The sequence below is a fragment of the Prionailurus bengalensis genome, chromosome C1 (genome assembly GCF_016509475.1).
Source record: "Prionailurus bengalensis isolate Pbe53 chromosome C1, Fcat_Pben_1.1_paternal_pri, whole genome shotgun sequence".
NCBI classification, from domain to species: domain Eukaryota; kingdom Metazoa; phylum Chordata; class Mammalia; order Carnivora; family Felidae; genus Prionailurus; species Prionailurus bengalensis.
Window position 1 is genome coordinate 109362422 of NC_057345.1, and position 25470 is coordinate 109387891.

Consider the following 25470-nt stretch of genomic DNA (forward strand, 5'->3'; position numbering starts at 1 on the left):
GTATTTCCCTGATAAGGAGCGACGCTGAACATCTTTTCATGTGCCTGTTGGCCATCCGGATGTCTTCTTTAGAGAAGTGTCTATTCATGTTTTCTGCCCATTTCTTCACTGGGTTATTTGTTTTTCGGGTGTGGAGTTTGGTGAGCTCTTTATAGATTTTGGATACTAGCCCTTTGTCCGATATGTCATTTGCGAATATCTTTTCCCATTCCATTGGTTGCCTTTTAGTTTTGTTGGTTGTTTCCTTTGCTGTGCAGAAGCTTTTTATCTTCATAAGGTCCCAGTAATTCACTTTTGCTTTTAATTCCCTTGCCTTTGGGGATGTGTCGAGTAAGAGATTGCTACGGCTGAGGTCAGAGAGGTCTTTTCCTGCTTTCTCCTCTAAGGTTTTGATGGTTTCCTGTCTCACATTCAGGTCCTTTATCCATTTTGAGTTTATTTTTGTGAATGGTGTGAGAAAGTGGTCTAGTTTCAACCTTCTGCATGTTGCTGTCCAGTTCTCCCAGCACCATTTGTTAAAGACGCTGTCTTTTTTCCATTGGATGTTCTTTCCTGCTTTGTCAAAGATGAGTTGGCCATACGTTTGTGGGTCTAGTTCTGGGGTTTCTATTCTATTCCATTGGTCTATGTGTCTGTTTTGGTGCCAATACCATGCTGTCTTGATGATGACAGCTTTGTAGTAGAGGCTAAAGTCTGGGATTGTGATGCCTCCTGCTTTGGTCTTCTTCTTCAAAATTCCTTTGGCTATTCGGGGCCTTTTGTGGTTCCATATGAATTTTAGGATTGCTTGTTCTAGTTTCGAGAAGAATGCTGGTGCAATTTTGATTGGGATTGCATTGAATGTGTAGATAGCTTTGGGTAGTATTGACATTTTGACAATATTTATTTTTCCAATCCATGAGCAGGGAATGTCTTTCCATTTCTTTAAATCTTCTTCAATTTCCTTCAGAAGCTTTCTATAGTTTTCAGCATACAGATCCTTTACATCTTTGGTTAGATTTATTCCTAGGTATTTTATGCTTCTTGGTGCAATTGTGAATGGGATCAGTTTCTTTATTTGTCTTTCTGTTGCTTCATTGTTAGTGTATAAGAATGCAACTGATTTCTGTACATTGATTTTGTATCCTGCAACTTTGCTGAATTCATGTATCAGTTCTAGCAGACTTTTGGTGGAGTCTATCGGATTTTCCATGTATAATATCATGTCATCTGCAAAAAGCGAAAGCTTGACTTCATCTTTGCCAATTTTGATGCCTTTGATTTCCTTTTGTTGTCTGATTGCTGATGCTAGAACTTCCAGCACTATGTTAAACAGCAGCGGTGAGAGTGGGCATCCTTGTCGTGTTCCTGATCTCAGGGAAAAAGCTCTCAGTTTTTCCCCGTTGAGGATGATGTTAGCTGTGGGCTTTTCATAAATGGCTTTTATGATCTTTAAGTATGTTCCTTCTATCCCGACTTTCTCAAGGGTTTTTATTAAGAAAGGGTGCTGGATTTTGTCGAAGGCCTTTTCTGCATCGATTGACAGGATCATATGGTTCTTCTCTTTTTTTTTTGTTAATGTGATGTATCACGTTGATTGATTTGCGAATGTTGAACCAGCCCTGCATCCCAGGAATGAATCCCACTTGATCATGGTGAATAATTCTTTTTATATGCCGTTGAATTCGATTTGCTAGTATCTTATTGAGAATTTTTGCATCCATATTCATCAGGGATATTGGCCTGTAGTTCTCTTTTTTTACTGGGTCTCTGTCTGGTTTAGGAATCAAAGTAATACTGGCTTCATAGAATGAGTCTGGAAGTTTTCCTTCCCTTTCTATTTCTTGGAATAGCTTGAGAAGGATAGGTATTATCTCTGCTTTAAACGTCTGGTAGAACTCCCCTGGGAAGCCATCTGGTCCTGGACTCTTATTTGTTGGGAGATTTTTGATAACCGATTCAATTTCTTCGCTGGTTATGGGTCTGTTCAAGCTTTCTATTTCCTCCTGATTGAGTTTTGGAAGAGTGTGGGTGTTCAGGAATTTGTCCATTTCTTCCAGGTTGTCCAATTTGTTGGCATATAAGTTTTCATAGTATTCCCTGATAATTGTTTGTATCTCTGAGGGATTGGTTGTAATAATTCCATTTTCATTCATGATTTTATCTATTTGGGTCATCTCCCTTTTCTTTTTGAGAAGCCTGGCTAGAGGTTTGTCAATTTTGTTTATTTTTTCAAAAAACCAACTCTTGGTTTCGTTGATCTGCTCTACAGTTTTTTTAGATTCTATATTGTTTATTTCTGCTCTGATCTTTATTATTTCTCTTCTTCTGCTGGGCTTAGGCTGCCTTTGCTGTTCTGCTTCTAGTTCCTTTAGGTGTGCTGTTAGATTTTGTATTTGGGATTTTTCTTGTTTCTTGAGATAGGCCTGGATTGCAATGTATTTTCCTCTCAGGACTGCCTTTGCTGCGTCCCAAAGCGTTTGGATTGTTGTATTTTCATTTTCGTTTGTTTCCATATATTTTTTAATTTCTTCTCTAATTGCCTGGTTGACCCACTCATTCGTTAGTAGGGTGTTCTTTAACCTCCATGCTTTTGGAGGTTTTCCAGACTTTTTTCTGTGGTTGATTTCAAGCTTCATAGCATTGTGGTCTGAAAGTAAGCATGGTATAATTTCAATTCTTGTAAACTTATGAAGGGCTGTTTTGTGACCCAGTATATGATCTATCTTGGAGAATGTTCCATGTGCACTCGAGAAGAAAGTATATTCTGTTGCTTTGGGATGCAGAGTTCTAAATATATCTGTCAAGTCCATCTGATCCAATGTCTCATTCAGGGCCCTTGTTTCTTTATTGACCGTGTGTCTAGATGATCTATCCATTTCTGTAAGTGGGGTGTTAAAGTCCCCTGCAATTACCACATTCTTATCAATAAGGTTGCTTACGTTTATGAGTAATTGTTTTATATATATGGGGGTCCGGTATTCGGCGCATAGACATTTATAATTGTTAGCTCTTCCTGATGGATAGACCCTGTAACTATTATATAATGTCCTTCTTCATCTCTTGTTACAGCCTTTAATTTAAAGTCTAGTTTGTCTGATATAAGTATGGCTACTCCAGCTTTCTTTTGGCTTCCAGTCGCATGATAAATAGTTCTCCATCCCCTCACTCTCAATCTAAAGGTGTCCTCAGGTCTAAAATGAGTCTCTTGTAGACAGCAAATAGATGGGTCTTGTTTTTTTATCCATTCTGATACCCTATGTCTTTTGGTTGGCGCATTTAATCCATTTACATTCAGTGTTATTATAGAAAGATATGGGTTTAGAGTCATTGTGATGTCTGTATGTTTTATGCTTGTAGTGATGTCTCTGGGACTTTGTCTCACAGGGTCCCCCTTAGGATCTCTTGTAGGGCTGGTTTAGTGGTGACAAATTCCTTCAGTTTTTGTTTGTTTGGGAAGACCTTTATCTCTCCTTCTATTCTAAATGACAGACTTGCTGGATAAAGGATTCTTGGCTGCATATTTTTTCTGTCTAGCACCCTGAAAATCTCGTGCCAATTCTTTCTGGCCTGCCAAGTTTCAAAAGAGAGATCAGTCACGAGTCTTATAGGTCTCCCTTTATATGTGAGGGCACGTTTACCCCTTGCTGCTTTCAGAATTTTCTCTTTATCCTTGTATTTTGCCAGTTTCACTATGATATGTCGTGCAGAAGATCGATTCAAGTTACGTCTGAAGGGAGTTCTCTGTGCCTCTTGGATTTCAATGCCTTTTTCCTTCCCCAGTTCAGGGAAGTTCTCAGCTATGATTTCTTCAAGTACCCCTTCAGCACCTTTCCCTCTCTCTTCCTCCTCTGGGATACCAATTATGCGTATATTATTTCTTTTTAGTGTATCACTTAGTTCTCTAATTTTCCCCTCATACTCCTGGATTTTTTTATCTCTCTTTTTCTCAGCTTCCTCTTTTTCCATAACTTTATCTTCTAGTTCACCTATTCTCTCCTCTGCCTCTTCAAGCCGAGCTGTGGTGGTTTCCATTTTGTTATGCATTTCGTTTAAAGCGTTTTTCAGCTCCTCGTGACTGTTCCTTAGTCCCTTGATCTCTGTAGCAAGAGATTCTCTGCTGTCCTGTATACTGTTTTCAAGCCCAGCGATTAATTTTATGACTATTATTCTAAATTCACTTTCTGTTATGTTATTTAAGTCCTTTTTGATCAGCTCATTAGCTGTTGTTATTTCCTGGAGATTCTTCTGAGGGGAATTCTTCCGCTTGGTCATTTTGGATAGTCCCTGGCGTGGTGAGGACCTGCAGGGCACTTCCCCTGTGCTGTGGTGTATACCTGGAGTTGGTGGGCGGGGCCGCAGTCAGACCTGATGTCTGCCCCCAGCCCACCACTGGGGCCACAGTCAGACTGGTGTGTGCCTTCTCTTCCCCTCTCCTAGGGGCGGGATTCACTGTGGGGTGGTGTGGCTCGTCTGGGCTACTTGCACCCTGCCAGGCTTGTGATGCTGGGGATCTGGCGTATTAGCTGGGGTGGGTAGGCAAGGTGCTCGGGGGCAGGAGGGGCAGGCTTAGATCGCTTCTCCTTAGGTGATCCACTTCAGGAGGGGCCCTGTGGCAGCGGGAGGGAGTCAGATCCGCTGCCGGAGGTTTGGCTCCGCAGAAGCGCAGAGTTGGGTGTTTGAGCGGAGCGAGCAAGTTCCCTGGCAGGAACTGGTTCTCTTTGGGATTTGGGGTGGGGGATGGGCGGGGGAGATGGCGCTGGCGAGCGCCTTTGTTCCCCACCAAACTGAGCTCTGTCCTCTGGGGGCTCAGCAGCTCTCCCTCCCTTTGTCCTCCAGCCTTCCCACTTTCCGAGCAGATCTGTTAACTTATGACCTCCCAGACGCTAAGTCGCACTTGCTGTCGGAACACAGTCCGTCAGGCCCCTCCGCTTTTGCAAGCCAGACTCGGGTGCTCTGTTTGGCCTGCGAGCCGCCCCTCTGCCCTGGCCCCCTCCCGCCAGTCCGTGGAGCGCGCACCGCCTCGCCGCCCTTCCTACCCTCTTCCGTGGGCCTCTCGTCTGCGTTTGGCTCCGGCGACTCCGTTCTGCTAATCCTCTGGCGGTTTTCTGGGTTATTTAGGCAGGTGTAGATGGAATCTAAGTGATCAGCAGGACGTGCGGTGAGCCCAGCGTCCTCCTAAGCCGCCATCTTGCCTATATCCATCTCATATGGTAATTTTATGTTAAGTTTTTGAGAAGGAACAAAATTTTTTCCACAGTGACTGCACTATTTTATAATTCCAGCAACGTGTAAGGGTTCCAATTTTTCTAAATTCTTGCCAGGACTTGTTAGTGTGTGTGTGTGTGTGTGTGTGTGTGTGTGTGTGTGTTTTAGAGCCATCCTAATCGGTATGAAGAAGTATCACATTGTGGTTTTGATTTACATTTTCCTAATAACTAATGCTTGTTTGCTATTTGTATATCTTCTTTGGCATAATGTCTATTCAAGTAATTTTCCTGTAATTTAGCTGGATTTTTTTTCGTCTTTTTTTGGAGCTGAGTTATAAGAGATACAAGAAATCTTTATATATTTTTGATACTAGACCCTATCAAATATGCGATTTGCTAATATTTTATCCTATTAGTTAGATTTGTCTTTTCACTTTTTTGATAATGTTTTTTTGATGCACAAAAGATTTTTGATTTAGACAAATCCAGTTTATCTATTTTTCTTTTGTTGGTCCTGTTTTTGGGGTTATATCCAATAGTACATTGTCAAATCCAAGGTATGGAGGTATACCTCTATGTTTTTATTCCCGAGTTTTATGTCTTAGCTACTATATTTAGCTCTTTGATCAATTTTTAAAAATATTTAAGTGTTTATTTATATTTGACAGATAGGGACAGAATGGGTAGAGCAGAGAGTGAAGAAGACAGAATCTGAAACAGACTCTGGTCTCAGAGCTGTCAGCACAGAGCCTGACGTGAGGCCTGAATCCACAAACCATGAGATCATGATCTGAGCCAAAGTCAGACACTTAACTGACTAAGCCACCCAGCTGCCCCTCTTTGATCAATTTTGAGTTGATTTTTGTCTATGGTGTGAGATAGGGGTCCAACTTTAATTTCTTGCTTATGGATGTCCAATTGTCTCAGTATCATTTGTTTGCCTATTCTTTTCCCATAGGATGATCATCTTGGCACTATTGATGAAACCAATTAGCTGTAAATGTATAGGTTTATTTCTGGATTCTCAAGTCTATTCCAATGTTCTATATGTCTATCCTTATGCCAGTAGCACACCGTTCTATTACTGTAGCTTTGTTATAAGTTTTGAAAGTTAGATGTGTGAGCCCTCTGATTTTGCTCTTCTTTTTTGATATAATTTGACTATTTGGTTCCCTTGCAATGCCATGTGACTCATAGCATCAATTGTTATATTCTTGCAAAAAAAATGCTATTTAATCTGTAGATAACTTTGAATATTATTGACATCTTAACAATATTAAATCTTTTAATCTATGAACAGGAGCTATCTTTCATTCATTTAGTTATTCTTTAATTTCTTTCAGCAAAGTTTTATACTTTTCAGTGTATAAGTCTTTCACCTTAATTAAATTTATTTCTAAGTATTTTTTTTTGGATGCTATTGATTATTGTTTGTTGCACATGGACTTGTTTTATTTTCTTTTAAGATTGTTCTTCACTGGTGTATAAAAATGCAACAGATTTTTGTATGTTAATCTTGTACCCTGCAACTTTGATGAATTTATTTATTGACTCTAGTAGTTTTTTAAACATTATTTATTTATTTATTTATTTATTTAGAATGAGAATGAGCAGGGGAAGGGCAGAGAGAGAGGGAGACAGAGAATCCGAAGCAGGCTCTGCATCGTCAGCTTAGAGCCCAATGCGGGGCTCAATTTCACAGACCATGAGATCATGACCTGAGCCAAAATCAAGAGTCGGGCGCTTAACTGAGTGAGCCACCCAGGTGTCCTGGCTCTAGTACTTTTTTGTGTGTGGATTCTTTGAGTTTTCTATATAAAGAATCATGTAATCTGTGAATAGGTTTAATAATTATTTATTGATTTTATGTTGATAATTATAAGTTTTACATTGCTAAGTGATGATTTTTTTGGTCTCCTTTTTAAAAAAAATTTTTTTTAATGTTTGTTTATTTTTGAGAGACAGAGTGTGAGCCAGGGAGGGGCAAAGAGAAAGAGAAAGACACAGAATCTGAAGAGGATCCAGGCTCTGAGCTGTCAGCACAAAGCCCAACACAGGGCTCGAACTCACAAGCCATGAGGTCATGACCTAGGCCAAAGTCGGACGCTTAACCGACCAAGCCACCCAGGCGCCCCTGAGAAAACATTTTAATGACTATGTCATTCCATCTTTGTGCATGTGCAGGAATATATTTGCTTTTCTCCAAATGATGATTATTTTTCTTCTCCTTTTACTTTTTTATTTCCTTTACTTTTTAAGAAATAATCATAAATCATGACATAAGGAGAATCTTTGAGTTTGTATCTTTATAGGTTTCTGGTCATTTATTTATATTTTCCTAATTTATTTTAATAAATGACTAGGTCTTTTTGATGCATATTGCTACACTTATTTTAAAAACACACACAATGTTCCATAGCTAGCATAACATTAGTGGCCTCATCTTTTGATATATTGAACATTGGAAAGGAGTACAACAGGGAGTTTAAGTCTCTGGTTTTGATATCAGGCCAGGGTTGGGTTTGAATCCTGGCAGTACCTAATCTGTAACTTTCAGCAAGCTCCACAAACTCTAAGTCTCTATTCTTCTTCTGTAAAATGGGGAAATGTTAGCACTTGCCACCTAGGTTTTTTATGTGAAATGAAATAATAATAGCAGTTGTATGGCACACAATTAACTACTCAACTAGCACGAGCTAGTATTAACATTTAAAACATAGATAATTTAACAACTCAGGCAACAACAGATGTTGGTGAGGATGCGGAGAAAGAGGAACACTTTTGCACTGCTGGTGGGAATGCAAACCGGTGCAGCCACTCTGGAAAATAGTATGGAGGTTCCTCAAAAAATTAAAAATAGAACTACCCTATGACCCAGAAATTGCACTACTAGGTATTTATCCAAAGGACAAAAAAATGCTGATTTGAAGGGGCTATTCACCTCAAGGTCTATAGCAACACTATCAACAATAGCTAAATTATGGAAAGAGCCCAAATGTCCATTGACTGATGAATGGACAAAGAAGATATGGTATGTATATACAATGGAATACTACTTGGTGATCAAAAAAATGAAATCTTGCCATTTACAACAATGTGGATGGAACTAGAGTGTATTATTCTAGGTGAAATAAGTCAGTCAGAAAAAGACAAATATGATATAGTTCACTCATATGTGGAATTTAAGAAACAAAACAGATAAACATAGGGGAAGGAAAGCAAAAACAAGATAAAAACAGAGAGGGAGACAAAGCACGAGAGACTCTTAAATACAGAGAACCAACTGAAGGTTGCTGGAAAGGTGTTGGGTGGGGGGATGGACTAGATGGATGATGGGCATAGAGGGGGGCACTTGTTGGGATGAGCACTGGGTGTTATACATAGGGGATGAATCACTAAATTCTATCCCTGAAATCATTATTACACTATATGTTAATTATTTTGGATTTAAATTTTAAAAAATATAGATAATTTGATGGGAAAAAACATGATACCTTTGTGTTTGGTATTCCATTCATTTAAAAGTACTTATAATAAGCTTCATTTAGGGGATCTTGGGCTGGGCCTGGTGGCAGGCCAATTAGGAACACACTCAGGAAAGCATCTGCTCCTGAGCTTTTTTTTTTTTTTTTTTTTTTTGAATTTAGTTCAATTTATTTCCCTTTCAGGTACCAGACAAAGTAAAAAAGACGGACGGATGGAGAGAGGGACGCAACCGCCCAGGGGTGGGAGTGGGATGGACGTGGGGGAGGGGTCCTGTTCACATCACATCCACAAAGAACTCACTGGGGTTTCCCATGGCCATGCGGAAGGACTGTCTGCTGGCTGTCAGTTCGGGGGGCACGGAGGCCAGGTCGCGACCCGGAGGGGCTCCTGGGGGCCCCATGGCCGCGGGCGGAGGGGGCATCATTAGCATGGGGGGACCGTAGAGAGGGGGCACGCCAGGGGGGCCGTAGCTCGGGTGCGTGTGGTGACTGCGCAGGCTGCTGGCCATTGAGTGGTGGCTGCGGCGGCTATGCTCGCTGGCGGCAGGACCTGAGCGCTCGCTGGGCGCCAGCTCCCGCGGCCCCCGCAGGCTGCTGCGGGTTGTGTGGTCCGACTCGCTGCCGCTGCCGCCAGACTTTGAGTCCCCCGCCTTCGGGTCCTTCTCCTTCCGTCGGTCACTGCCGCTACGGTTGGAGCCACTGCTCCGGCTGCCTTCACTGTGCTGACTGCTGGCGCTGCCCCCACCACAGCTGTACCCCAGCTCTGGGAAGCCTGGGTGAGGGTTGTAGGGGTGCGGGGGCGGCGGGTACTGGTAAGGGAAAGCCCTGGGCCAAGGGGCTGCCCCTGGGTGTGGCAAAGGGGCCAGCGTGTCCTGGTCAGAGGCGCCGCTGGAGCCATCGTGATCATGGAGGGACAGGTTGGCCATGTTGCCACAGAGGTCACCGAAGATGTAGTAGCACTGCTCAGAGAAGGTGATCTTGTTGACAGTGTGGCGGATGAAGCCGGCTTTCAGCAGGTTGCTGGCATATTTGCGGGCCTCTCGCCGGTCAGTGAAGCCTTCCACGTTGTGGTACAGCCAGTCCACCACATCTGAGCCGATGAAAGCGTTGGGGATGGTAATCTTGAGCCACATGCGGTCACGGACCTCCAGCCCAGATTTTCTTTTCTCTTTCCAGAGGCTTTTCTCAGTGTATTTTGGTGTCATTCTTTCCATGTTTGGATTTCAGCCTTTTTGGAATTGTTGGTGCTTTTTGTATGTCCCATGAAGGGGTGAACAGGGGAAGTAGGAGACACTGTGACCTTCCCCTTGTCAGCGCACAAGTCCTGCACCTCTCACATGTAGGCTAGATGGCTGTGGGAGGGACTGTTACCCTGGAGGAGTGATTCAACAACATACACAGTAAAACAGTAGCACTGTGCAGTGATCATCATGTGCAAACAAGGCACTTAGGAAGTGGGGAAGACACAGTTACAGGCAGAAAGCCTGGCCCTGGGGAATATGGCAGGCTGGCTTTAGATCAGGTGCAGCCGCTGTCCAGCCACTGATCCTGGCTGATCCTGGGTGATGCTTTGAGACTCAGTTTTCCTCCCCACAAGAAGAAATTAGTAATCTTGGCTTGTGAGGCTGCTGAGAGGGTAAGTGAAATCACAGGTACAAGTGACTGTAGGGAGGTGCACAACAATGGATTTCCAACACTTCCCCAAAATAATCTTGCATTTTTACTTTGTATAATTCTACATTTCAAGTTTCCTGAGCATTTACTGGGAGCTAGGCTATCTCATCCTGGAGATAATTAGGGTCACGGTCTTGGCCTTGAAGAAATGGGAGAGACACTAATGGACAATTGTTTCCCATAGGGGTTGAACACGGAGGAATGAACTTCACTATAGCCTCAGCAGTTAGGGAAAGCTTCCCAGAGGAGGCAATGCCCTGAGGCTTTAACATCACCCAGGACAGACAACAGAGGGTGGGAGATTTTGTAGCCTGTGGAAGCAACATACCTATTGGTTTTAGTTATCTCAATGACCAGGTTTGGTTGCAGGTCAGGTAAGTGGGAAACCAATGATGGAAGTCCCTGCGTGCTGGGGAAGGTGAAAGTGCAAGGTAGGGGTTCTAGATCACACTCACCAGTCCTTAGGAAGTTCTCTTATGAGTGTTCCCAGCTGCTTACTAGTACTGAAGAAGAATGGTGTCTAGGACCATGGCTTGGCCCCAGCAGCTGCATACTTTTTGCCTACAGTCTAGGGTCCCCAACAGCCATTTTCTTACTTATATCTGGAACCCCTTTGCTACAGTTGAAGTTAGGTCTGGAGACAGGCCCCATGACCAACACAACCACAACCAGCATCAGTTGATATTTGTCCTCGTGTAGCAGACACGATGATGCCACTGCTTTCCCTGACCTAATACTCTGGTTGAGTCAGGACACACCTCATTTCTTCCTTTAATGGAAAAATTTCTACGCATTGCTACAGCCCTGCTTCTTAGTACAGCATTATATGGAGAGCTATGGTTGTGCTGGGTGCAGGGAAGGGGTACGCCATGGCACTGACTTAGATGTTGCCCTTCCTACAGGTGGAGGTAAATGCCCCTCTTTGGGCATTTTGGCTCTTTGCCTCTGTATTGTGTTGTGTCAAATAGAGACATCACCTTTGACACCTACCACAACATAACATTGTTATTTGTTGATGTATATTCATTTATTTATGCCACTAGCATTTATTCAACACCTTTTACCTTTCAAGGTATCTCCAACAGCTAGCATAAACCTTGAAAGGTAAAAATACTCAACTTTCTTGCCATTAAATTGTCTCCCTTATCAATGTGCCCTTCATGTGTGATCTGCCTTACAAAGAAGAAAAATGAGATAACATATTTGACACTGGAGCCCAAGATTAAAAGTGAAACTGAAAGTTAAGATGATTTCTCCAAAACACACAGTAAGAAGCAATGGAATGGATCAGAAGATTCCAGCAAGCTCAGTGAAGCTCCAAACCCACTCTCTCACCTCCTGCATCAGATCTCATTCTTGCTTTCCCAACTTGGCTCTTGGCATCCCCTCATAAAGAATTTCTTTCTGTCCTTTATAAATCCACCTCCAGCTGCCCCCTTCATGAAGCCTCCCTTATCCATCCAAACTGCATTGACTGACTTACAATATGCAGACAGAATCAAACACTCAGGAACTTTGTCTCCTCCATTCATTACCATTGCATTCACTAAGCCTACTGCAATATCAGCGTATTGCAACGTATGCTCTGTGAACTGCCTGACTCAAATTTGTCAAAAAATGCAACTCCCAGCACTACTGGTAGTTTCCAGAATTGGAGCCTTGGAATATGAATTTTACTTAGCTTCTGATGCATATGGCATGCTCTGGACTGTGAGCTCAAAAGGAGTACTCCACCATTACTGGGCTTTTACTATTTTCTTGATAACACTGATCTCAGTCTAATTGTTGTTACTTTGTAGATAATCTCTCCTTCCTCTCTTGCTTCTTTTATGATCTCTCTCTCTCTCTCTGCTTTATCCCTTTGGTATTCTGAGGTTTTACAATGCTGTTTCTGGTATTATTTTTATCTATCTTGCTCAGGGTTATTAGGATTCCTGAATCTGAAAATTCATGTGTCTAGTCAATCATAAAAAAATTTCCATTCCCTATCCCTTGATGACTTCTTCTTCTTCCTTATTTTTGTAACTCTAATTTGGTATTTGTTTACTCTACTTGTTTTATTTGACTTGTCCCTTCATCTGTTACACTTTTTATATTTTTTTGTCTCACCTCATAGGAAATCACTTCAGTTCTATCATTAGTTCATTAATTCTCTCCTTCAGTTGCAGATATCCTGCTGTTTAAACTATCCACTGAACTTTTCATTATTTATGCTGTCTCTTTTTTTGTAGAAGTGATATTTACTTTTCCTATTTTGCTGGTATTTCCCCCATATTTTTTTATAGTTGGTAAAATACACATACCATAAAATTTATCATCTTAAAATGTGCAATTCAGTGGCATTAAATACATTCACAGTATTGGGCAATCATTACCACTATCTGGTTCCGGGTACATTTTCATCACTCCAAATGGAAATCCAGTTCTCATCACTCCCCATCCACCCTGCCCTCAGCTCCTGGCAAACATGAATCTACATTGTATCTCTTTGGATTTGCCTTTTCTGGATATTTCATACAAATGGAATCATACAAAATGTATCTTTTGTGTTTGGCCACTTTTCACTTAACATATCTTCAAAGATCATCACCCTACATCTATCAGTATGTATCATTATTTTATAGATCTTTATGGCTGAGTAACAGTCTGTTGTATGGCTAGACTACATTTTGTTTTTCCATTGATACATTCATTGACATTTGGGTTGTTTTTATCTTTTGACTTTTGTGAATAGTGCTGCTATGAACATCTGTGTACAAGTTTTTATATTAATTCCTATTTTTATCCTCTTGGATAAATACCTAGAAGTGGAATTGCCAGGCCATATGGGTGATCTTTAACTTTTTGAGGAGTTGCCAAACTGGTTTCCATAGTGGCGATGCCATTCACAGTCCCAACAGCAAAGAAGGAGAATTCTGATCTCTCTGAGTTCTCCCAGTACTTGTTTTCTATTTTTTAAAAATTATAGCTTTGTAGTGGGCATGAAGTGGTGTCTCATTATAATTTTTTTTGCACATTCCTGGTGACTAAAGTTTGTTCACCATTTGTATATGTGTATATTCTGAAGAGATGTGTATTCAATCTTCTCTATATATTCTGGATATGAAAACCTTACCAGATAGGTACAGGCATACTTCAGAAATACTGTGGGTTTTAAAGCAAGTCAAATTAATTATTTTGGTTGTATAGTGCATAGAAAAGTTATGTTTAAACTATAATGTAATCCTTTAAGTATGCAATAGCACTATGTCTAAAACATGTACATACCTTAGTTAAAAGGTATGTACATGCCTGGGTGGCTCAGTCAGTTATGTGTCTCTGGCTCCTGGGTGGCTCAGTTAGTTATGTGTCTTACTCTTGATCTCAGCTCAGGTCTTTGATCTTGTGGTTTGTGAGTTCAAGCCCAGCATCAAGCTCTGTGCTGACAGTGTGGAGCCTACTTGATATTCTCTCTCTCCCTCTCTCTGCTCCTCCCCTACTTATGCTCACGAGTTCTCTCTCTCTCTCAAAATAAGTAAGTAAACATTCAAAAATACTTTATTGCTAAAAAAATGCTAGCCATCATCTGAGCGTTTTAGTAATCTTTTTTTGTGGTGGAAAGTATTGCCTCAATGTTGAATGATCAGGGTGATGTTGTGGAAGGTTGGGGTGGCTGTAACATTTTGCTAAAATAAGACAACAGTGAAGTCTGTGACTCTTCCTTTCATGAACAATTTCTCTGTAGCATATGTTGCTATTTGATATCAATTTTACCCACAGTAGAACTCGGAGTCCGTCCTCTCAAACCCTGCTGCTGCTTTATCAACTAAGTTTATGTAATATTCTAGGTCCTTCGTTGTCATTTCAACAGCCTTCACAGCATCTTCACCAGGAGTAGATTCCATCTCAAGAACTGCTCTCTTCACTCATCCATGAGAGGCCACTCCTCATCCATTAAAGTTGTATCATGAGCTGGCAGCCATTCAGTCCCATTGTCAGGCTCCACTTCTGATTCTAGCTCTCTTGCTGTTTCCACCATATCTGCAGTTACTGCCTCCCCTGAAGTCCTGACCCCTCAAAGTCATCCATGAGGGCTGGAATCAACTTCCTCCAAACTCCTGTTAATGTTGATGTTTTGAATTCTTCCCATGAATCACAAATGTTCTTAATGGCATCTAGAATGGTGAATTCTTTCCAGAAAGTTTTCCATTTTCTTTATCCAGATCCTTCAGAGGAATCGTTATCTATGGCAACAGTAGCCTTACAAAACAAAATGTATTTCATAACTAATAAGACTTGGGAATTGAAATTACTTCTTGAACCATGGGCTGCAGAATGGATGTTGTGTTAACAAGCATGAAAACAACATTAATCTCATTGTATATCCCTATCAGAGCTCTTGTATGATCAGGTTCATTGTCAATGAGCAGTAATATTTTAAAATAAATCTTTTTTTTTTTCTGAGTGGTAGGTCTCAACAGGGGGCTTAAAATATTCAGTGAGTCATGATGGAAACAGATGTGCTATCATTCAGGCTTTACTGTTTTATTTACAAAGCACAGGCAGAGTAGATTGAGAATAATTCTTAAGGGCCCTGAAACATTTGCAATAATAAATAAGCATTGACTTCAAATTAAAGTCACCAGCATAGCCATACTATGGATAGAGCCCAAATGTCCATTGACCGATGAATGGATAAAGAAGTGGTATATATATATATAAAGGAATATTACTCAGACATCAAAAACAATGAAATCTTGGCATTTGCAACAACATGGATGGAGCTAGAGTGGATTATGCTAAGCAAAATATCAATCAGAGAAAGACAAATACCATATGATTTCACTCATGTGCAGAATTTAAGAAATAAAACAGATGAAAATAGGGGAAGGGGGAAAAAGAAAGGTAAGCAAACCATAAGAGACTCTTACAAGAGTATAGAGAACAAATAGGGTTGATGGACAGAGATGGGCAGGGGGTGGGATAAATGGATGATGGGTATTAAGGAGGACACTTATTTTGATGAGCACTGGGTATTATATGCAAGTAATGAATCACTAAATTCTGATCCTGAAACCAATATGTTTCAAACCCTATATATTAACTAACTAGAATTTAAATAAAAACTTGAAACAAACAGACAAAACTTAAAGTCACCAGCTGCCTTAGCTTCTAACAGAATCAGAACCTGTTCTTTGAAGCTTTAAAGCTAGGCATTGAGATTTCCTCTCTAGCTATGAAAGTCCTAGATGGCATCTTCTTCCAATATAAGGTCATTTTGTCTATATTGAAAATATGTTGTTTAGTGTAGCCGCCTTCATTAATTATCTTAGCTGGATCTTCTGGGTAACTTGCTGAAGAATCCACATCAGCATTTACTGGTTCACTTTGCGATTTTATGTCATGGAAACGGCTTCTTCTCTTAAACCTCATGAACCAGCCTCTGCTAGGCTCAAATTTTTCTTCTGTAACTTCCTCATCTCTCTCAGCCTTCACAGAATTGAAGAGACTCAGGCCTTTGGTCTGGATTATGCTTTGGCTTAAGGGAATGTTGTGGCTGGTTTGATCTTCTAACCAGAAACTTTCTCCAGACCAGTAATAAGAATGTTTTGCTTTAAAATTATTTCTCTTTTCTTTTATTTTTAACATTTTTTATTTGAGTATAGTTGACACACAATATTATATTGGTTTCAAGTTTAGAACATAGTGATTCAACAACTCTATATGTTATGCCGTGGTTACCACCAATGTAGCTGCCATCTGTCTTCATAAATCATTATTACAATTTCACTGACTATATTCTTTATGCTGTAACTTTTATCCACATGACGTATTCATTCCAAAACTGGAAGCCTGTATCTCCCACCCTTCTTCACCCATTCTGCCTGTTCCCCCATTCTCTGCCCCTCTGGCAACCATCAGTTTGTTCTCTGTATTTTTAGGTCTGATTCTGCTTTTTGTTGTTTGTTTATTCATTTGTGTTTTTAGATTCGACATGAGTGGAATCATACAGTATTTGCCTTTCTCAGTCTGACTTATTTCACTTAGCATAATACCCTCTAGGTCCATTCATGCTGTTTCTTACTATTTGTGTGTTCACTGGAGTAGCACTTTAAGCATTTTTCCTTTGCATTCACAACTTGGCCAACTATATTGTGTAAGAGGCCTAGGAATATCTTGGCCTTCAGTGTGCATCCCTCACTAAGCTTAGGAATTTCTACCTTTTGATTCAAAGTAAGAGACGTGTGACTCTTCCTTTCACTTGAACACTTAGAGGCCGTTGTAGGGTTCTTAACTGGCCCAATTTCTTTTTTTTTTAATTTTTTTTTTCAACGTTTATTTATTTTTGGGACAGAGAGAGACAGAGCATGAACGGGGGAGGGGCAGAGAGAGAGGGAGACACAGAATCGGAAACAGGCTCCAGGCTCTGAGCCATCAGCCCAGAGCCTGACGCGGGGCTCGAACTCACGGACCGCGAGATGGTGACCTGGCTGAAGTCGGACGCTTAACCGACTGCGCCACCCAGGCGCCCCGACTGGCCCAATTTCAATATTGTTGTGTCTGAAGGAATAGGGAGGTCTGAGGAGACAGAGAAATGGGAGCACAGGCCAGTTGGTGTAAGAGTCAGAACACACATAGCAGTTATTGACTAAATTTGTTGTCTTACATGGATGCGGTTTGTGGTGCCCCAAATAGTTACAATAGTAACATCAAAGATCACTGATTACAGATCACCATAACAAATATAATAATAATAAAATAATTGAAATAATGTGAGAGTTACCAAAATGTGATGCAGAGACATAAAGTGAGTAATTGTGTTGGAAAAATGGAGCTGATAGACTTGCTTCACACACAGTTGCCACAACCTCCAATTTGTAAAAAGTACAATATCTGGGAAGCACAATAAACTGAAGGGTAATGAAACAAGGTGTGCCTGCATATGATTTGCAAACATTTTCTGCCATTCTCTGTTTTTTAAAAAATATCTCGATAGTGCCCTTTGATGGATGAATTTTTAATTTTGATGCTGACCAATATATCACTTTTTCTTTCGTTACTTGTGCTTTTGTGTCATATTTGAGAAACACTGCCAAATCTAAGTTCATGAAAACTTATATGTATGTTTTTTTCTAAAGTTATATAATTTTAACTCATATTTAGGTCTTTGACCCATTTCAAGTTAATTTTTATATATGTTTGAGGCAAGGGTAGAACTTAATTCTTTTGCATGTGGTTATCCAGCTGTCTCAGCACCATTTTGTTTTTTGGATTTATTTATTTATTTTATTTTATTCCATTTTATTATTATTTATTTATTTATTTATATTAATTTATTTTATTTTTTAAATTTATATCCAAGTTAGTTAGCATAGAATGCAACAAAGATTTCAGGAGTAGATTCCTTAATGCCCCTTACCCATTTAGCCCATCCCCCCTCCCACACCCCTCCAGTAACCCTCTGTTTGTTCTCCATATTTAAGTCTCTTGTGTTTTGTCCTCCTCCCTGTTTTTATATTATTTTTACTTCCCTTCCCTTGTGTTCATCTTTTCTGTGTCTTAAAGTCCTCATATGAGTGAAGTCATATGATATTTGCCTTTCTCTGACTAATTTCACTTAGCATAATACCCTCTAGTTCCATCCATGTACTTACAAATGACAATGTTTCATTCTTTTGGTTGCCGAGGAATACTCCATTGTATGTATGTACCACATCTTCTTTATCCATTCATCCATTGATGGGCATTTGGGCTCTTTCCATACTTTGGCTATTGTTGATAGTGCTGTTATAAACGTTGGTGTGCATGCGCCCCTTCAAAACAGCACGCCTGTATCCCTGGGATAAATACCTAGTAGTGCAATTGCTGGGTCGTAGGGTAGTTCTATTTTTAATTTTTTGAGAAACCTCCATACTGTTTTCCAGAGTGGCTGCAGCAGCTTGCATTCCCACCAGCAATGTAGAAGAGATCCTCTTTCTCTGCATCCTCGTCAACATCTGTTGTTGCCTGAGTTGTTAATGTTAGCCATTCTGACAGGGGTAAGATGGTATCACATTGTGGTTTTGATTTGTATTTCCCTGATCATGAGTGATGTTGAGCATTTTTTCATGTGTCGGTTGGTCATCTGGATGTCTTCTTTGGAGAAAGTCTATTCATGTCTTTTGCCTGTTTCTTCACCAGATTATTTGTTTTTTTTGGGTATTGAGTTTCATAAATTCTTTATAGATTTGGGATACCAACCTTTTATATGATATGTCATTTGCAAATATCTTCTCCTATTCTGTCAGTTGCCTTTTCATTTCCTTCTCTGTGCAGTAGCTTTTCATTTTGATGAGGTCCCAATAATTCATTTTTGCTTTTGTTTCCCTTGCCTCTGGGACGTGTTGCATAAGAGGTTGCTGCGGCCAAGATCAAAGAGGTTTTTGCCTGCTTTCTCCTTGAGGATTTTGATGGCTTCCTGTTTTACATTTATGTCTTTCATCCATTTTGAGTTTATTTTTGTGTATGGTGTAAGAAAGTGGTCCATGTTCATTTTTCTTTAAAATTTTTTTTTAAATGTTTTATTTGTTTTTGAGACAGAGAGAGACAGAGCGTGAGCAGGGTAGGGGCAGAGAGAGAAGGAGGCACAGAATCCAAAGCAGGCTCCAGGCTCTGAGTTGTCAGCACAGAGCCTGATGTGGGGCTCAAACTCACAAACCGCGAGATCATGACCTGAGCCGAAGTCAGACACTTAACCGACTGAGCCACTCAGGCGCCCCAAGGTTCATTTTTCTGCATGTAGATGTCCAGTTTTCCCAGCATATTGTCCTAGCACCATTTTTGAAGAGATTATTCTTTCCCCACTAAACACTCTTACATGCTTGTCAAAAATTAATTGACCTAAATGTATGGGTTTATTGATCAATTCTCAATTCTTTTCCATTTATAAATGTCTATCCTTATGTCAGTGCCACACTGTTATGACTACTGTAGTTTTGTAGTTTTTATATCAGAAACTGTTACATATGGGTTGAATTGTGTCCTCTCCAAATTCATAGGTTGAAGTCCTACTTCCCACTACCCCAGAATGTGACTATATTTGTAATGAAGGTCTTTCTTTTCTTTTTTTTCAATATATGAAATTTATTGTCAAATTGGTTTCCAAACAACACCCAGTGCTCATCCCAAAAGGTGCCCTCCTCAATACCCATCACCCACCCTCCCCTCCCTCCCACCCCCTGTCAACCCTCAGTTTGTTCTCAGTTTTTAAGAGTCTCTTATGTTTTGGCTCTTTCCCACTCGAAACTCTTTTTTTTTCCTTCCCCTCCCCCATGGGTTTCTGTTAAATTTCTCAGGATCCACATAAGAGTGAAACCATATGGTATCTGTCTTTCTCTGTATGGCTTATTTCACTTAGCATCACACTCTCCAGTTCCATCTACGTTGCTACAAGGGCCATGTTTCATTCTTTCTCATTGCCACGTAGTACTCCATTGTGTATATAAACCACAATTTCTTTATCCAGTCATCAGTTGATGGACATGTAGGCTCTTTCCATAATTTGGCTATTGTTGAGAGTGCTGCTATAAACATTGGGGTACAAGTGCCCCTATGCATCAGTACTCCTGTATCCCTTGGATAAATTCCTAGCAGTGCTATTGCTGGGTCATAGGGTAGGTCTATTTTTAATTTTCTGAGGAACCTCCACACTGTTTTCCAGAGTGGCTGCACCAATTTGCATTCCCACCAACAGTGCAAGAGGGTTCCCGTTTCTCCACATCCTCGCCAGCATCTATAGTCTCCTGATTTGTTCATTTTGGCCACTCTGACTGGCGTGAGGTGATATCTGAGTGTGGTTTTGATTTGTATTTTCCTGATAAGCGACGCTGAGCATCTTTTCGTGTGCCTGTTGGCCATCAGGATGCCTTCTTTAGAGAAGTGTCTATTCATGTTTTGTGCCCATTTCTTCACTGGGTTATTGTTTTCTGGGTGTGGAGTTTGGTGAGCTCTATATAGATTTTGGATACTAGCCCTTTGTCTGATATGTCATTTGCAAATATCTTTTCCCATTCCGTTGGTTGCCTTTTAGTTTTGTTGGTTGGTTCCTTTGCTGTGCAGAAGGTTCTTATCTTCATGAGGTCCCAGTAGTTCATTTTTGCTTTTAATTCCCTTGCCTTTGGGGATGTGTCGAGGTCAGAAGAGGTCTTTTCCTGCTTTCTCCTCTAGGGTTTTGATGGTTTCCTGTCTCACATTCAGGTCCTTTATCCATTTTGAGTTTATTTTTGTGAATGGTGTGAGAAAGTGGTCTAGTTTCAACCTTCTGCATGTTGCTGTCCAGTTCTCCCAGCACCATTTGTTAAAGAGACTGTCTTTTTTCCATTGGATGTTCTTTCCTGCTTTGTCAAAGATTAGTTGGCCATACGTTTGTGGGTCTAGTCTGGGGTTTCTATTCTATTCCATTGGTTTATGTGTCTGTTTTTGTGCCAATACCATGCTGTCTTGATGATGACAGCTTAGTAGTAGAGGCTAAAGTCTGGGATTGTGATGCCTCCTGCTTTGGTCTTCTTCTTCAAAATTCCTTTGGCTATTCGGGGCCTTTTGTGGTTCCATATGAATTTTAGGATTGCTTGTTCTAGTTTTGCGAAGAATGCTGGTGCAATTTTGATTGGGATTGCATTGAACGTGTAGATAGCTTTGGGTAGTATTGACATATTGACAATATTTATTCTTCCAATCCATGAGCAGGGAATGTCTTTCCATTTCTTTATATCTTCTTCAATTACCTTCATAAGCTTTCTATAGTTTTCAGCATACAGGTCTTTTACATCTTTGGTTAGATTTATCCCTAGGTATTTTATGCTTCTTGGTGCCATTGTGAATGGGATCAGTTTCTTTATTTGTCTTTCTGTTGCTTCAATACCAGTGTATAAGAATGCAACTGATTTCTGTACATTGATTTTGTATCCTGCAACTTTGCTGAATTCATGTATCAGTTCTAGCAGACTTTTGGTGAAGTCTATAGGATTTTCCATGTATAGTATCATATCATCTGCAAAAAGCGAAAGCTTGACTTCATCTTTGCCAATTTTGATGTCTTTGATTTCCTTTTGTTGTCTGATTGCTGATGCTAGCACTTCCAACACTATGTTAAACAACAGCGGTGAGAGTGGGCATCCCTGTCGTGTTCCTGATCTCAGGGAAAAAGCTCTCAGTTTTTTCCCATTGAGGATGATGTTAGCTGTGGGCTTTTCATAAATGGCTTTTACGATCTTTAAGTATGTTCCTTCTATCCCGACTTTCTGAAGCGTTTTTATTAAGAAAGTGTGCCGAATTTTGTCAAATGCCTTTTCTGCATCGATTGACAGGATCATATGGTTCTTATCTTTTTTTTTTTTTATTAATGTGATGTATCATGTTGATTGATTTGCAAATGTTGAACCATCCCTGATTCCCAGGAATGAATCCCACTTGATCATGGTGAATAATTGTTTTTATATGCTGCTGAATTTGATTTGCTAGTATCTTATTGAGAATTTTTGCATCCATATTCATCAGGGATATTGGCCTGTAGTTCTCTTTTTTGACTGGGTCTCTGTCTGGTTTAGGAATCAAAGTAATACTGGCTTCATAGAATGAGTCTGGAAGTTTTCCTTCCCTTTCTATTTCTTGGAATAGCTTGAGAAGGATAGGTATTATCTCTGCTTTCAACGTCTGGTAGAACTCCCCTAGGAAGCCATCTGGTTTTGGACTGTCATTTGTTGGGGGATTTTTGATAACCGATTCAGTTTCTTCGCTGGTTATGGGTCTGTTCAAGCTTTCTATTTCCTCCTGATTGAGTTTTGGAAGAGTGTGGCTGTTCTGCTTCTAGTTCCTTTAGGTGTGCTGTTAGATTTCGTATTTGGGATTTTTCTTGTTCTTGAGATAGGCCTGGATTGCAGTGTATTTTCCTCTCAGGACTGCCTTCACTGCATCCCAAAGCGTTTGGATTGTTGTATTTTCATTTTCCTTTGTTTCCATATATTTTTAAATTTCTTCTCTAATTGCCTGGGTGACCCATTCATTCTTTAGTAGGGTGTTCTTTAACTTCCATGCTTTTGGAGGTTTTCCAGAATTTTTCCTGTGGTTGATTTCAAGCTTCATAGCATTATGGTCTGAAAGTATGCATGGTATGATTTCAATTCTTGTATACTTATGAAGGGCTGTTTTGTGACCCAGTATGTGATCTATCTTGGAGAATGTTCCATATGCACTTGAGAAGAACGTGCTTTGGGAGGCAGAATTCTAAATATATCTGTCAAGTCCATCTGATCCAATGTATCATTCAGGGCCCTTGTTTCTTTATTGATACTGTGTCAAGATGATCTATCCATTGTTATAAGTGGAGTATTAAAATCCCCTGCAATTACCACATTCTTATCGATCAGGTTGCTTATGTTTGTAATTGTTTTATATATTTGGGGGCTCCCATATTCGGTGCATAGACATTTATAATTGTTACCTCTTCCTGATGGATAGACCCTGTAATTATTATATAATGCCCTTCTTCATCTCTTGTTACAGCCTTTAATTTAAAGTCTAGTTTGTCTGATATAAGTATGGCTACTCCAGCTTTCTTTTGGCTTCCAGTAGCATGATAAATAGTTCTCCATCCCCTCACTCTCAATCTAAAGGTGTCCTCAGGTCTCAAATGAGTCTCTTGTAGACAGCAAATAGATGGGTCTTGTTTTTTTATCCATTCTGATACCCTATGTCTTTTGGTTGGTGCATTTAGTCCATTTACATTCAGTGTTATTATAGAAAGATACAGGTTTAGAGTTAGAGTTGTCTCTGGTACTTTGTCTCACAGGATCCCCCCTTAGGATCTCTTGTAGGGCTGGTTTAGTGGTGACAAATTCCTTCAGTTTTTGTTTGTTTGGGAAGACCTTTATCTCTCCTTCTATTCTAAATGACAGACTTGCTGGATAAAGGATTCTTGGCTGCATATTTTTTCTGTTCAACACATTGAAGATCTCCTGCCATTCCTTTCTGGCCTGCCAAGTTTCAGAAGAGAGATTAGTCACAAGTCTTATAGGTCTCCCTTTATATGTTAGGGCACGTTTATCCCTCACTGGTTTCACAATTTTCTCTTTACCCTTGTATTTTGCCAGTTTCACTATGATATGTCATGCAGATCGATTCAAGTTATGTTTGAGGGGAGTTCTCTGTGCCTCTTGGATTTCAATGCCTTTTTCCTTCCCCAGTTCAGGGAAGTTCTCAGCTATGATTTCTTCAAGTACCCCTTCAGCACCTTTCCCTCTCTCTTCCTCCTCAGGGATACCAATTATGCATATATTACTTCTTTTTAGTGTATCACTTAGTTCTCTAATTTTCCCCTCATACTCCTGGGTTTTTTGTCGCTCTTTTTCTCAGCTTTCTCTTTTTCCATAATTTTATCTTCTAGTTCACCTATTCTCTCCTCTGCCTCTTCAATCCGAGCCGTGGTAGTTTCCATTTTATTTTGCATCTTGTTTAAAGCATTTTTCAGCTCCTCCTGACTGTTCCTTAGTCCTTTGATCTCTGTCACAATAGATTCTCTGCTGTCCTCTATACTGTTTTCAAGCCCAGCGATTAATTTTATGACTATTATTCTAAATTCACTTTCTGTTATATTATTTAAATCCTTTTTGATCAGTTCATTAGCTGTTGTTATTTCTTGGAGGTTCTTTTGAGGGGAATTCTTCCATTTGGTCATTTTGGATAGTCCCTGGAGTGGTGCGGACCTGTAGGGCACTTCCCCTGTGCTGTGGTGTATAACTGGAGTTGGTGGGTGGGGCCGCAGTCAGACCTGATGTCTGCCCCCAGCCCACCGCTGGGGCCACAGTCAGACTGGTGTGTGCCTTCTCTTCCCCTCTCCTAGGGCAGGATTCACTGTGGGGTGGTGTGGCCTGTGTGGGCTACTTGCACACTGCCAGGCTGGTGGTGCTGGGGATCTGGCGTATTAGCTGTGGTGGGTAGGCAAGGTGCACGGGGGCAGGAGGGGCAGGCTTAGCTCGCTTCTCCTTGGGTGATCCACTTTAGGAGGGGCCCTGTGGCAGCAGGAGGGAGTCAGACCCGCTGCCGGAGGGGTGGCTCTGCAGACGCACAGCGTTGGGTGTTTGTGCGGAGCAAGCAAGTTCCCTGGCAGGAACTGGTTCCCTTTAGGATTTTGGCTGGGGGATGGGCGAGAGAGATGGCGCTGGCTAGCGCCTTTGTTCCCCGCCAAACTGAGCTCTGTCCTCCTGGGGCTCAGCAACTCTCCCTCCCTTTGTCCTCCAGCCTTCCCGCTTTCTGAACACAGCTGTTAACTTATGACCTCCCAGATGCTAAGTCAAGCTTGGTGTCGGACACACTCCATCTGGCCCCTCCACTTTTGCAAGCCAGACTCGGGGGCTCTGCTTGGCCGGTGGGCTCCCTCCCCCCCAGCTTCCTCCCGCCAGTCCGTGCAGCACGCACTGCCTCGCCGCCCTTCCTACCCTCTTCCATGGGCCCCTATCTGTGCTTGGCTCTGGAGAATCTGTTCTGCTAGTCTTCTGGTGGTTTTCTGAGTTATTTAGACAGGTGTAGGTGGAATCTAAGTGATCAGCAGGATGCGCGGTGAGCCCAGCGTCCTCCTACGCCGCCACCTTTGCCGGAATTCTCCCTGTAATTAGGTCTTTAAAGAGGTGATTTATTTAAGATGAAGTCATTATGTGGGCTATAATCCAATATGATTGTTGTGCTTATAAGAAAAAGATTAGGACACAAATATGCACAGAGGAAAGAGCATGTGAAGACACAGGGAGAAGACAGCTATATATAATATAAGGAGAAAGGCTTCAGAAGAAATCAATCCTGCTGACACCTTGATCTTGGACTTATAGCCTCTAGAACTGTGACAAAATAAATTTTTCCTATTTAAACCACACAGTCTATGGTATTTGGTTGTTGCAGCCCTAGCAAACTAATACAGGAGGTGTGAATCCTCCAACTTTGTTCTTTGCCAATATTGTTTTATTTTTGGTTCCTTGCAATTGAATATGAATTTTAGGATAAGCTTTACCTTTTATTCAAAAAGGCCATTGGGGTTTTATAGAGATTGCACTGAATCTGTAAATCACTTTGGGGTGTATTGACATCTTAACACTCTTAAATCTTCTAGTCCATGA

The 25470-nt window shown here is 40.9% G+C and overlaps 1 protein-coding gene across 1 annotated transcript; it reads right to left on the bottom strand.

Annotated features, from left to right (window-relative positions):
- Positions 1-8811: 8811 nt before the first annotated feature.
- Positions 8812-9888, bottom strand: LOC122479463 (segment polarity protein dishevelled homolog DVL-3-like). The gene has a single exon (XM_043573360.1). It carries the CDS (start codon positions 9886-9888, stop codon positions 8950-8952), a length of 939 nt encoding a protein of 312 aa, XP_043429295.1. The 3' UTR covers positions 8812-8949.
- Between the last annotated feature and the right edge of the window lie 15582 nt (positions 9889-25470).